We start from the raw sequence: 12,986 nt of genomic DNA, 5'->3' as shown, positions 1-12,986 counted from the left end.
GGCGGAATGTCGTTTTTTTCCCATTTTTCTCCACTTAAGAATTTTTTTAAAGTTTTTCAGTACATTATATGGTACATTAAATAGCACCATTGAAAAATACAACTCGTTCCGCAAAAAACAAGCCCTCATACAGTGACGGTGATGGATAAATAAAGGCGCTATGATTTTTTAAAAGGGGAGAGAAAAACGAAAATGGAAAAGAGCAAAACAAGTGCGGTCACTAAGGGGTTAACACCCAGTGACGCACTCAACTATTTCATGAATTCATCCGCCGCACTACATTCTCTACTTCTCACGGAACCGCACGGTTCTCAGTCCATCTCCGCAGTCTCGCTCATGTCTCCTCATTCCGGTAGTTATTTCACCTAAATAAAGGAAAACGGGACCTGGAAACCGCGGCGCCCGCTTGGGACTACTTTACCGTCAGGATGACTTCTTTGTGTTGGTTATGTGTAGCACATTCCTCCGCCCAGTGACGTCTGAGGCTGCAGGGCGTTGAAGGCTCAGAAACAAAAACAAGACGAAGACATTGGAGACACAGAAGCTTCAAGGAGCCTCGGACATCTGTCGTTACGGGCGGCTGTCTGCACATCATGACGGGGCTGTGAGCGGCGGACGGGCGCCGGGAGGTGGCCGGATCTGCTACCTGTATGACCGGCGGACGCTCCGTGCAGGTAACGGTCCGCTGCGCTGCTACAATGTATCAAACGTCGGTGGATACACTGTGTATAGAAATGTATCAGTATGTGTAACCCCTTACATGCCGGCATGTACTGCACTGCAGGAGCTGCTGGGCTGTAGATGTATACAGGGTCTGCGATGGGGAGTTGGGAGGCTTTTAAACGGGACGATTGGCGGATCGCTCAGTGTAACCACGGCCAATGATTGAAGGATAATCTGTTCGCTTTGTGCAAGCATGAAAATCACCATTGACTCGTCCGGTTTAAATACCAGTCGTTCGCCGGTTCAAGACCCGGCCCATCCTGCAGAAATAAATGATAAAAATAGTTGTTTGTCGGCTTTGGTTTTTTGTTTTTTTTTTTGTTTTTTTTATGTGTGACTTTAAGCGCTTCGGGAAATGTTTTCTTTAAGGCCTCTTTTTTTAGTTGTCATCCCCCCACTACACAATAGAGCCCTCCGGATGTGTCCTGGCTGTGGACGTGACTGTTGATCTGGAGCTGTCTGCCACGCCCCCTGACATCAGGCCACGCCCCCAGCAGCTGATCTGTCTTGTAGGGTGAAGTCTCCAGTTGTTTCTTAGTTTTTCCCTATTGTTTGTGTTTTTTCTAGAGCCAAGATGAAAGATCTGGTCACCATGGATAACACCAGCAACGAGGCCTTCAAGCTCCTCAAGCAGCTCAGTGTCCATCTGGAGCAAGAAAGCAAGTACCAGCCCCGGGAGAAGGGCCTGACCCTGATAGAGGCCACCGCGGAGGTGAGCGAGGGGGCTAAGGAGTACTGCTAGCGAGGTGGGATCCAAGAGAAACTGAACAGGGAAATATGATAAGCGGCGCCTGACCCACATAATGCTGCTGATCAGGGCTGGGAACTTCACACGTGCAGCGGAGCACTAGCTGAGAACTCTTTCTGATTGCAACAGCTAGGGATCTCCTACACGAGGGTTTGTGTTTTTTTGTTTTTTTTTCCGGCAGCACACCGCGTGTGAACACGCAGTAGTACGTAACACATTGTGTGCTTGGCGTGTGCCGATAATCACCATATGCTATTTTGGCACGTATACATGCGTAATACATGCCAAGATAGTGTATGCCGGTTTTTGCTTTTTTTTTCGCATTGTGTTAAGTAATGTAAATATTGGTACCGCGTATTACATGCACGTAATACGCTCGCGTGAGAGCGGCTTTCTTACCGCATGTTTTCCTGCAACTCGGCCGGATCCTCTTCTTCCTGTTACACAGCGTAGATTCTCGGCATTCTGCTTCTGGCAGGTCCGTGTACCCGGTCACTAGCGTTCACTACTAGAGATGAGCGAGCGTACTCGGATAAGCACTACTCGCTCGAGTAATTTGCTTTATCCGAGTATCGCTGTGCTCAGGTCTGAAGATTCGGGTGCCGCTGCAGCAGACAGGTGAGTCGCAGCGGGGAGCAGGGGAGAGCGGGCGGGAGAGAAGGAGAGAAAGATCTTACCTCCGTTCCTCCCCGCTCTCCCCTGCAGCTCCCCGCTCTGTGCCGGCACCGGAATCTTTAGACCCGAGCACAGCGATACTCGGATAAAGCCAATTACTCGAGCGAGTAGTGCTTATCCGAGTACGCTCGCTCATCTCTATTCACTACCTAGCAGGGAATGCCGAATCCTATGCCAGGCTATTGCCGAGGCTGCGCATGCGCGGTGTCGTTGCGAGTGTGCATATACTATTGCTGTAAGACACTGTGTATGCGCAGTCGTGGCAATAGCTTGACATAGGATTCGGCATTCCCGCTAGGCAGTGAATGCTACGGGTACACTGACTGGCATAATGCCAAGAATGTACGCTTCGTCACCGGAAGGCGAGGATCCAGCCGGCTTGCGGTCAGGTGACCTGGGGAAGATGTGATAAGAAGGCTGACTGGCGAGGAATGGGTAAGTATTGGATTTTTTTTTTCTAATGACAAAACTCCTTAAAGGGGTTGTCTCGCGGCAGCAAGTGGGTCTATACACTTCTGTATGGCCATATTAATGCACTTTGTAATGTACATTGTGCATTAAATATGAGCCATACAGAAGTTATTCACTTACCTGCTCCGTTGCTAGCGTCCTCGTCTCCATGGTGCCGTCTAACTTCGGTGTCTTCTTGCTTTTTTAGACGCGCTTGCGCAGATGCATCTTCTCCCTTCGGCTGGTCTTGGAAGCATCGGCGTTTTGGCTCCGCCCCCTTGTACGCATCATCGCGTAGCTCCGCCCATGACGTGTGCCGGTTCCAGCCTCCTGATTGGCTGGAATCGGCACATGACGTGGGCGGAGCTACGCGATGACGCGAAAAGGGGGCGGAGCCAAAACGCCGATGCTTCCAAGACCAGCCGAAGGGAGAAGATGCATCTGCGCAAGCGCGTCTAAAAAAGCAAGAAGACACCGAAGTTAGACGGAACCATGGCAACGGGGACGCTAGCAACGGAGCAGGTAAGTGAATAACTTCTGTATGGCTCATATTTAATGCACAATGTACATTACAAAGTGCATTAATATGGCCATACAGAAGTGTATAGACCCACTTGCTTTCGCGAGACAACCCCTTTAAAGGAGTTTTCCAGGGAAAATACTTATAATGTCCTATGCTGAGGATAGATCATCAACCGCTGATCAGCTGGGGTCCATCACTTGAGACCCCGACCGGTCTGCTGACAGCGCCGGTATGCAATGGCTTCCGCTCTGAGCCCTGTGTAGTGGCCGGCGCTTGTAATTGCACAAGGAGCTTTCATTGAAATAACTAGGAGCCATGCCTGCAGTTACAAGCGCTGGCCACTACAAGGGGCGGAGCAGCAGCTTCTTGTCCGACCCCAGTGTGTCAGCTGTTCAGTAGTCCTCCCAAGCTTCGGACCCATGTCAGTTATTTAATGAATGAACTAGAATAGATCCTAGTATTTTCCCTAAAAATCCCTTTAACAGTAGAGTGGTGTGTGGCTTTTTTTTTTGTTTGTTTTTCTCCATACAAATGAGTTTCATGAAAATCATACAATCTGGAATTTCTGATGATTCGGCATGTATTGGGTCACATTGATGCCGGATTACTGGGAACCTGTCACCAGAAAACTGGTATGGAAGCTGCTGCCATGGTGTAAACGAGCGTTATACTATGGCAGTACCCTTTTTACAAGTGTACCGCCTTGAGTCAAGGCAGCGCACCAGGGGGGGCCGCACGGCTGAAGAGACCGGCTTTTCTTTGTCCTGTTCTTGTTCAGCGCGCTGAAGCTGCCGCCTGTTTAGCTCGGGGCGCTGCATTTGTATTTGCGTGCTACGTATAAAGTAAGACTTTCCGTTTATGGTAAATGGCTTCTTTAAGCGTGGAGTGCTGCTGTAACGCTGCTTTACACTCTTGTCGCCGCTTCCATACCAGTTCTGTGCTGACTGCTTCCCTATAAAGCGGTTGTCCTGGACTCAGAAGCTCTGATTTCTCAGGCATTCTGCACATTCTAGAAGTGATAGAACTTTGTGACCTTTCTCTGACATTACATGTAACCTGCTCGGAGCTGATCTCAAGCTTTATTCTCTGGTATTTGCTTTTTTGGGGTGTGTTTCATTTTTTTTTTCTTTTTGTGTGTTTTGGTAACGGCTGTCAACGGACAATGAGCATCTTGGTTACGAAGTCACACAACCAGATTATCGCTGGTATGGGGACAAACAATCGTTTCTCTGATCATTCCGAATGCACTCATTGGCTGTACATCTCCATTTACATGTGCTACAGGCTAACGAGCATTTGCTTGTTCATCAGCTGATCATATGCACATTATATACCTCCTTGGCTATACCCATAACCAAGAGGGATATTGTCTGAAATCTCTCTTCCCTATCTCCCCCCTCCCTCTGCAGATTGACACCCGGCTCACCAAACCACACGCGTGTTCTCGATAGACAGACGGGAGAGAGCTGCATTGGGAGGGTTAGATGGCATTATACCGATATACATTAGGTGTATAGATCTACTGACTAAGCGGGGGCAGGTGATTATTCTAGCGCTGGGCTTGGTTTACTGTCTTAAGAAGTGCTGCCAGGTTCCCTTTAACATGCTTTCCTGTGTACTTTTCAGAATGACAATACAATCTGTCCAAAGTCAAGAAATGCAAAAGTAGAAGATTTATGGAGTCTCACAAACTTCTTTGGCTTAAGTACGGAGACCTTTGTCTTGGCTGTGAACATCTTGGATCGGTTTTTGGCCATTATGAAGGTACGGACAGCCGATTTATAAATGCATGTATGCAAAAGGAATTCAAAGTCTTTCCTCGTTACTTGAAGGCTCTCTACTCTTGCTTCAGTCTCCTTGGAGAATACATAATGAACTTTTTTCTGTGTTTGCGTTTTAAGGTGAAGCCAAAACACCTGTCTTGTATTGGCGTTTGCTGCTTTCAATTGGCAGCGCGAGTTGTGGAAGAAGACTGCAACATCCCGTCCATCCACGATGTGATCCGCATCAGCCAATGTAAATGCACTGTGTCTGACATTAAGCGGATGGAGAAAATAATTTCAGAAAAATTGCACTTTGACTTCAAAGCGACCACTGCCTTAACCTTCTTGCACTTATATCACACAATAGTTCTCTGCCATTCCTCTGAGAGGTGAGTGCCGCAGGGCTACCTTCGTCTTATGTTCTTCTGTGCTTTGTATCCAGGATACTTACATTAGGCATGTAATAAATGGACTTCATGTATTGACATACTCGTGGCGGTACATCAGTGAGCACAGGCTGACTGGAGGGTGGTGGTCACCACCAGAGCTGGAATACACCTTCAGACGAGTGATTAAAGGGGTTGTCCCGCGATAGCAAGTGGGGTTATACACTTCTGTATGGCCATATTAATGCACTTTGTAATGTACATTGTGCATTAATTATGAGCCATACAGAAGTTATTCACTTACCTGTTCCGTTGCTAGCGTCCCCGTCTCCATGGTGCCGTCTAATTTTCAGCGTCTAATCGCCCGATTAGACGCACTTGCGCAGTCCGGTCTTCTCCGTGTTGAATGGGGCTGCTCGTGCTGGAGAGCGGCTCCTCGTAGCTCCGCCCCGTCACGTGTGCCGATTCCAGCCAATCAGGAGGCTGGAATCGGCAATGGACCGCACAGAAGAGCTGCGGTCCACCGAGGGAGAAGATCCCGGCGGCCATCTTTGCAAGGTAGGTAAGAAGTCACCGGAGCGCGGGGATTCAGGTAAGCACTGTCCGGTTTTTATTTTTAACCCATGCATCGGGTTTGTCTCGCGCCGAACGGGGGGGCTATTGAATAAAAAAATTAAAAAAACCCGTTTCGGCGCGGGACAACCCCTTTAAATCTTGGTGCTGCTTCCAGTACTCTGGTGGGATTGTCTGCCGCTGTGCTTAGTTATGTAGCTGTCAGGGTGGCTTCACATCTGCGCTGGGAGCTCTGCTTTCCTGCCTCGTTTGGGGAGTAGGAAAGGGGAATCCCCCACAGCTGAATAGTTTCCATCTCTGGACGGAACCGAACGGCACCATGCGGACGCCATTGACTATAATGGGGTCTGCCCGCTTTCTGAATGAAGAAGTACTGCATGCAGTGCTTTTTCTTCTGGTGTTTGCAGCCACATCTGCCACAGAATCTCCAATGCAGATGTGAAACCACCCTAAACGAACCATAATGGAAATGTCTGTCACAAGGAGAATTGAAATTCTTAGTGAACGTCTTCCTTCTCTTGCAGACTTAATTGGTATTTGTGCTTTCGTTTCCATGAAGGAGTATTTAATGGATTTTCTGTTTTGCAGGAAAGAAGTATTGAGCCTTGAGAAACTAGAAGCACAGCTGAAAGCTTGCAACTGCCGGCTCATTTTTTCCAAAGCAAAAGTATGTTTTTCTTATTTCTGAAACCGATTAGTCAGATCGGTGACTAAACTGTACCAGGCTTACCTTCCTATTTGTCTCTCCAGCCCTCAGTGTTAGCCTTGTGCCTTCTGACGCTCGAAGTCGAAACCCTGAAGTCTCTAGAACTATTTGAGATAGCTCTTCGTGTACAAAAACATTCAAAGGTAATTCTGTTCTGAGGAATAGAATCTGACTGGTAAATCTTATCCCAAGGTTTGTTTGGTTGTGCAGTAATGCTTTCTTAGGGCTCGGGTCAGACGAGCGTGGTTTACACGCTGCTACAGCAGCATGTAAACAACGCCTTTATAGCAACCAATACCTATGGAAACGCTCAGACAGACCTTTTTTAGAATCTGTGCTTCTAATAAAAAAAAGAACGGACAGCTATTGCCGACTCGCCTGTCAGCTCCGTTGGTGCGCGCTGTCCCAGGGTACTGTCCATAGGCTGCCCGCACCACAGACATGTGAATGGGCTGCCCTGCGGAGCTAGGGACAGCCCATTCACGCGCATAATCCTTGCATGTCAGCAGTGCGGTTTACACGTTGCTTAGCAGCGTGCAAACCACACTCGTCTGACCGAGCCCTTATACTGAATGCTAAATCGGATACAGAGACACTCCAATCACAATGAAAATGTAATTCTGGTTTAAGAAGCCTCTTATAAGGGTTGTTGTCTCTTGACAACCTTTTTCTTTGAGGAGTGGTATGTTGCCCTGTAATACCAAGCTACTTTTTGCAGAGGGTCACTGCTCTGCCTAATAGGGCTGTTGGGGAAGTGGGGGGGGCCTCAAAGCACACGCTTGTTAGCGCCGTCTATCCTAATGGGGTTAGTTCAAAGCAATACATTTTCTCTGATAAGATTTCAACTGCTTAATTAGTGGAATAATATACTGAAATACCTTTCCTTCCAGGTTAATGACAAAGACATGCTTTACTGGCGGGAGTTGGTATCAAATTGCCTCGCAGATTATTCCTCCCCAGAATGCTGCAAACCCGACCACAAGAAGCTAGTATGGATTGTGTCCAGACGCACAGCACAGAACCTGCATAACAGTTACTACAGTGTTCCAGAGCTGCCAACTATTCCAGAGTATGGCTATATGAATGAGAGTGAGAGGTATGTGCTTGGAAATATGGCAGTTCTAGCATCTGCTCATTTGATGCCTCTCAACTCCTGATCTACGTAGAACCTGCCAAGTGATTGTTCAGGAGGCCAGATAAATACATGAGAACACACTATGGTAGCTGCAATGGCCGCCATTTCTTGTTGTCGCTTGAAAGTTTTAGATAAAGTGGTTGGACCTTCATGTCCATGGGTGGGGCTCCCACCCATAGGATCCAACCCCGCCTGCGGCATGAGGACATTACTCACCATTCCAGATTCTCTGTGTGGCCATGCGTCTTCTCTGTGGATGTGTGCGGGCCGCCATGTGCAGTAAAGATTCTTCTTTTTTTTTCCTGCAGGATCTGTGGCACGACTGCAGTGACTTTTTCGGGTGTGCAGCAGATCGGACGGCTTCTATTGACTTCAATGAAAGCCGTCCCTGCAGGATCCGTGGCAAAACGGAACATGCTGCAATTTGTTTTCCGCACCAGAAGATCCGCAAAACAAATCCGATTGCTTTAATCAAGCTGTGGGCACCACCCATGATTGTCTATGGGCGGCTTGCACTGCGGATCATCGTGCTGCAGGTACACCACGCTGATTCCGTAATTCAAACCTGCCCGTGGACATGAGCCCTTAGAACTAAGAAATGGATGACTTGAGTATTTTAGATGCTTATCCAAACTCAAAATCTTACAAGTATCAGTTTTGGTTCAGTGGAACTGTGGGGGTGTTGTAGCTGTAATATGCGACATTACTGTGGCTGTTACATGAACAAAATAGTATCTTGTGGGGTAATATGATGATGCAATATCCTCCATGGCGCTTTCTGCAATACCTCTTTACTGCACTTGTAGTCATTACACTATGACTTGTGCTATTGAGATCCCCTCCACAATTGGCCCATTGGCTTCCCCACCCACACCCCTTTTTTTTTGTTTGTTTGTTTTTGAACTCTAGCAAATTCAACCACTCCCATATATAATATATAAAAAAAATTAAATCTATATTAACTTGCAGCCGTGTCCGCATTGATGGACAACACTGCTCTGGCCATTTGGCAATCTGTTTGTGCGGGCCGACTGGGCACTCAACCTTATTGGTAGCCATCTGTTAAGTAGGTAATCTTGGGGAGTCTCACACCGTGTTCATGAATAACCTGAATTGTTTGAGCTTATGTAAGATACAAGGTGTCCAAATGTAGTAATGTGTTGACTTTCTTCCCTTTTAGTGAGGATTCATGTGAAGACATGAGCAGCGGGGAAGACAGTTTGAGCAGCTCTCCTCCAAGTGACCTTGAGGCGTCATTCTTTTTTGATGATTGCAAGCCAAAACTGAAATGCCGAAATCATCGTTACCCTTTGTAGCAAAGGATAATACATGTATGCATGTTATGTCGTCATACTATGCGGATGGAATATGAGACTGTTGCACAAGTTGGAGCTTAGTTTTTATTTGCTACCGGTTTATCAATGTTTTTAGAATGCCAACAAAACTTCTTGAATAGTTGGTTTTTTTTCCCCCCCCCTTTTTAAATGCCAAAAACAGAACAGTTTGGTTGTCTCCTCCTGTATCGTCTTTGAGGGTGCATTCACAAGAGCAAGTTTCTCGCGTACTGAGATGCACAGAGCTAATACTGAATTAGACCTAATTGTTTCCAATAGGTCTATTTATATTTGAGTTTTTTTTTTTTTTTTTTCCTGCGTGTCCACAGAAATCTAAAACGAAAAAGGTTTGGTACCGTGTTAGCCAGTAGAGCAAAATATGAATGTACTAAGTAAGAGAAACCAAGTAATCTTGTAGATATGATACCATTTAAAGGGGTTGTCTCATGAAATCAAGTGGGGTTATATACTTCTGTATGGCCATATTAATGCACTTTGTAATATACATCGTGCATTAATTATGAGCCATACAGAAGTTATTCACTTACCTGCTCCGTTGCTAGCGTCCCCGTCGCCATGGATCCGTCTAAAATCGCCGTCTTCTGGCGATTTTTAGACGCGCTTGTGCTGTGCGGTCTTCTGTGCCGGAGAGCTGGTCCTCGTAGCTCCGCCCCGTCACGTGTGCCGATTCCAACCAATCAGGAGGCTGGAATCGGCAATGGACCGCACAGAGCCCACGGTGCACCATGGGAGAAGACCCGCGGTGCATCGTGGGTGAAGATCCCGGCGGCCATCTTAGTAAGGTAAGGAAGAAGTCGCCGCAGCGCGGAGATTCGGGTAAGTACTAAACGTTTTTTTTGTTTGTTTTTTTTTAAACACATGCATTGGGTTTGTCTTGCAAAAAAAAAAAAAAACCCGTTTCGGCGTGAGACAACCCCTTTAAGCTTGAGGAAGAACCCTGAGAGGTTGGAAAGCTCGCATTAACATCATGTATTTTTGTTAGTCATTAAAAGGTATCATATCTACAAGATTACTTGGTTTCTCTTACTGAGAACAATCCCATTCCACAGAAATCTTGCGCATGGTTTCCAATAGTTGAGGGGTGAAAAGAAATCACCCATTTACATGCAATGTGATTGTTTAAAAAAAAAAAAAAATGTCCTATTGAAAATACATGCAGTTTTTTTTTTTCACTTCGCGCACGGAAATCGCAACGCACTCGCATTGACCGTCCCAATTTATCTTTATTTTTTTTTCTTTCTTTGCATCAGTTTCTCGGACCAATATGTCGCTCGCTATTGTGAATGCAGCCTTGTTGTGGCATAATAATCCGCTCACAAATCTGCAGTTACATGTTCAGCATTCCTTATTTTGAATGGCTATGCTACTACATAATTTAGTTACCGCTTAGAAACAAATGTTTAAGGCATTCCAACTCTACTTTTGTTTCCTACTTACAAGTTTTTAGACTAATTCTACTAGTCTTTAATTCCTAACCTCATGAGTGACCTTTAACCTGTCCTATATTTCGAACGTCCCTCCACAACGCTCTTTTCCAAGTTGGCCGCTGCATCCCTGCTGACATTCCGCTTTGAAACTACATTTACTACAACTTCCTGCTCCGTACGTTCTTCCTGTGCGTGTCCCCCACTAACTACTGCCATGTAGTTGGTCAGCAATCCGGTGACAAGAGCTGAATATGAAACGTTCTTGGGCCAGTATTCTCGTGTAAGTTTGGTGTGCGGCGGAAGCCACAAAAATAGATCCGTTTTTTTTGCAGTGGGTCTAGTTACACGGGCGTGTTCTCTTTCCCCCCCCCCCCCCCCTTTTTGCAGCACTGCTGTGAGATGGAAAAGTTTCAGCATGTCCTGTTTTTCATGCGAGTGTCACACCAGAATAGGGCATGCAAATCTCGCCCGAGAATCTTGGGCGCAACACTCTATAGGCTGTGTAAATGCAGCAAGCTCGAGTCACTTCACTTCTACAGTGGCGGGAGAAGGTAATGATGATTAGAGCTGCAGATTAATAATTATATTTAGTAATGCTTGATAAGCATTCATTTGACAGCGGAATATCCCTTTAAATTCTAGAATTCCATCCAACAGGTTGTAGCCCTCGGGCCTGCACCAGGGTTAGTACCTGCATTTAATCAAGTAAGGCAACTTAGTTGAGGTAGTAGTAGTTTAAACGGTTGTGTGTTAACCTCAGAAGATACATACTGACTATTAAAATAGTCTTATGTCTTTCTGTTTGTGGTGAGCGGGCGCCAACTGTCACTTGTCATAACCATTTTGTAGCAGTTGTTGTGCTGCTAGATCTTGCAGACAAAGCCGTCACTTATGGGTACACGGTATCCTACCAGAGGAGTGACGGAGGGACTCAGGTGCATAAAGTTTTTTGCTTGGTCATTTATTTGCATGCTTTACTTTTGTGAATGTATTGTTTAGTAGTACTAGCTTACACAAAGGATTAGGTGATCTACACATAAATTTTGGTTTGGCAGTACCATTCCATTGTTTTGCACTGTTAGATACGTTGGACCACATATCAAAGCAAAGAAAATAGTCAGTTTTTGACTTTTTTTTTTTTTTTTAAGCCTAAAGTACACTAGTAAGCATTCCAGCACTTTTGGATTCCTTATGATCTGTGGGTTGTGGCAACATGACTACATTGACTTCTATCAGGGTGTGCGGTTGCATTGAGGTCTTCGGCCTCGTGGCCCGTGTCACAGCCAAAGTGACTGTGTAGCCCCGACCTGGAGAGGCTTTTTGTAAGCTATAGCCTCCTTGCCAATGATCACGATCTGCTGTCTCGTTGCCAAAAGGGTGCCTGTGTTCAGTCTACTAAAGCTGAATCGTCAGGAATGTTAATTCCAAAATGGTTCCTATGTAGTTTAAAAGGAAAACAAAACATATGAAAACAATACTTGTGTTCTATATATTTGGTTAAAAAATGTGAATTGTGAACTTGTTAGATTTCTACATGTATGTTCATGTAGATGTGTGTGAAGGTACAACTATGTGTGAAGGTACAACTATGAATGGTGCTGTATGTTCAAATCTGTTGTGCAAAAAACAAATGTACAGAAAAATGTAAATAAAAAAAAAAAGTAAAACTAAAATGCACAGAAAAATGTTATTTTTGTACATGTATGTAGCATTTTGTTAAATGGCATGTAGATATTTAATTTATTCCATATGGCATATATTGTTTATTAGACTGTCTTGGTTTTCTACAGCAGTCTTAACCAATAAATACTTTTTATGAATTTTATGTGTTTGTTTGTAACTCAATTACTTTGAAAGGGTTTGGGGGGGCAATGTCCTGCGTGTAACAGAGCTACTCTTTACTGTCTCTGGTATTGCACAGCTCAAACACAGAACAATATTTTAAAGCAACATGCTTTTTATGTCTACAGCTTAAAATATACCCACAATGCCATGCTGTTTTCAATGGGAAGTGCTCATGCTGGGACGCTGAGCGGGATGGCCACTTGAGTGAAGCGCCCCTCCGGTGTGGCACCTTCCGAGACCCCCTAACAGCAGCAAAACTAAAAGAAAAATGGGAAAACTTACTAAAGACAGAAGCACCGACCTCCAGGGGACTCCCCGACAGACAAAGGGACAGTCGGATATGCAGCGCTTCTCCAGAGACCGGAGCGCTCGTTCCCCGCGGCCCCTCGCCAAGATGGCGCCGGCTCAGGAGCCTGTCTCTGCACACAGTAAGGGGGAGGATGAGGAGACATACTCTGAGGGGGAGGACTGTGAGAACGTTTCAAAGTGCTTCATGAGGGACCTGATCTCTCAAGGCCTTCGCCCCATCAGCTCTGACTTAGCAGAGATTAAAGAAGAGATCAGGCAGATGGGTCATAGTGGAGGAACTGGAAGCCTCATCTACCGCCATTGTCACACACTCGCTGCAAGTAGAGCAAGTCCTAAAGGAACAGTATTCCCATCTGAATAGAGCATTA

At 45.9% G+C, this 12,986-nt stretch overlaps 1 protein-coding gene across 1 annotated transcript; it reads left to right on the top strand.

Moving 5' to 3' along the window:
* Positions 1–315: 315 nt before the first annotated feature.
* On the top strand, positions 316–12,289 carry CCNG2 (cyclin G2). Its single transcript, XM_066574337.1, has 8 exons — positions 316–674; positions 1,291–1,435; positions 4,746–4,883; positions 5,021–5,271; positions 6,430–6,508; positions 6,592–6,690; positions 7,438–7,643; positions 8,863–12,289. The coding sequence occupies exons 2-8, from the start codon at positions 1,298–1,300 to the stop codon at positions 8,996–8,998; spliced, it is 1,047 nt and encodes a 348-aa protein (XP_066430434.1). The 5' UTR covers positions 316–674; positions 1,291–1,297; the 3' UTR covers positions 8,999–12,289.
* Positions 12,290–12,986: the final 697 nt, after the last annotated feature.

Source organism: Eleutherodactylus coqui, chromosome 7 (genome assembly GCF_035609145.1).
Source record: "Eleutherodactylus coqui strain aEleCoq1 chromosome 7, aEleCoq1.hap1, whole genome shotgun sequence".
NCBI classification, from domain to species: domain Eukaryota; kingdom Metazoa; phylum Chordata; class Amphibia; order Anura; family Eleutherodactylidae; genus Eleutherodactylus; species Eleutherodactylus coqui.
This window is presented reverse-complemented; position numbering and strand designations above follow the sequence as displayed.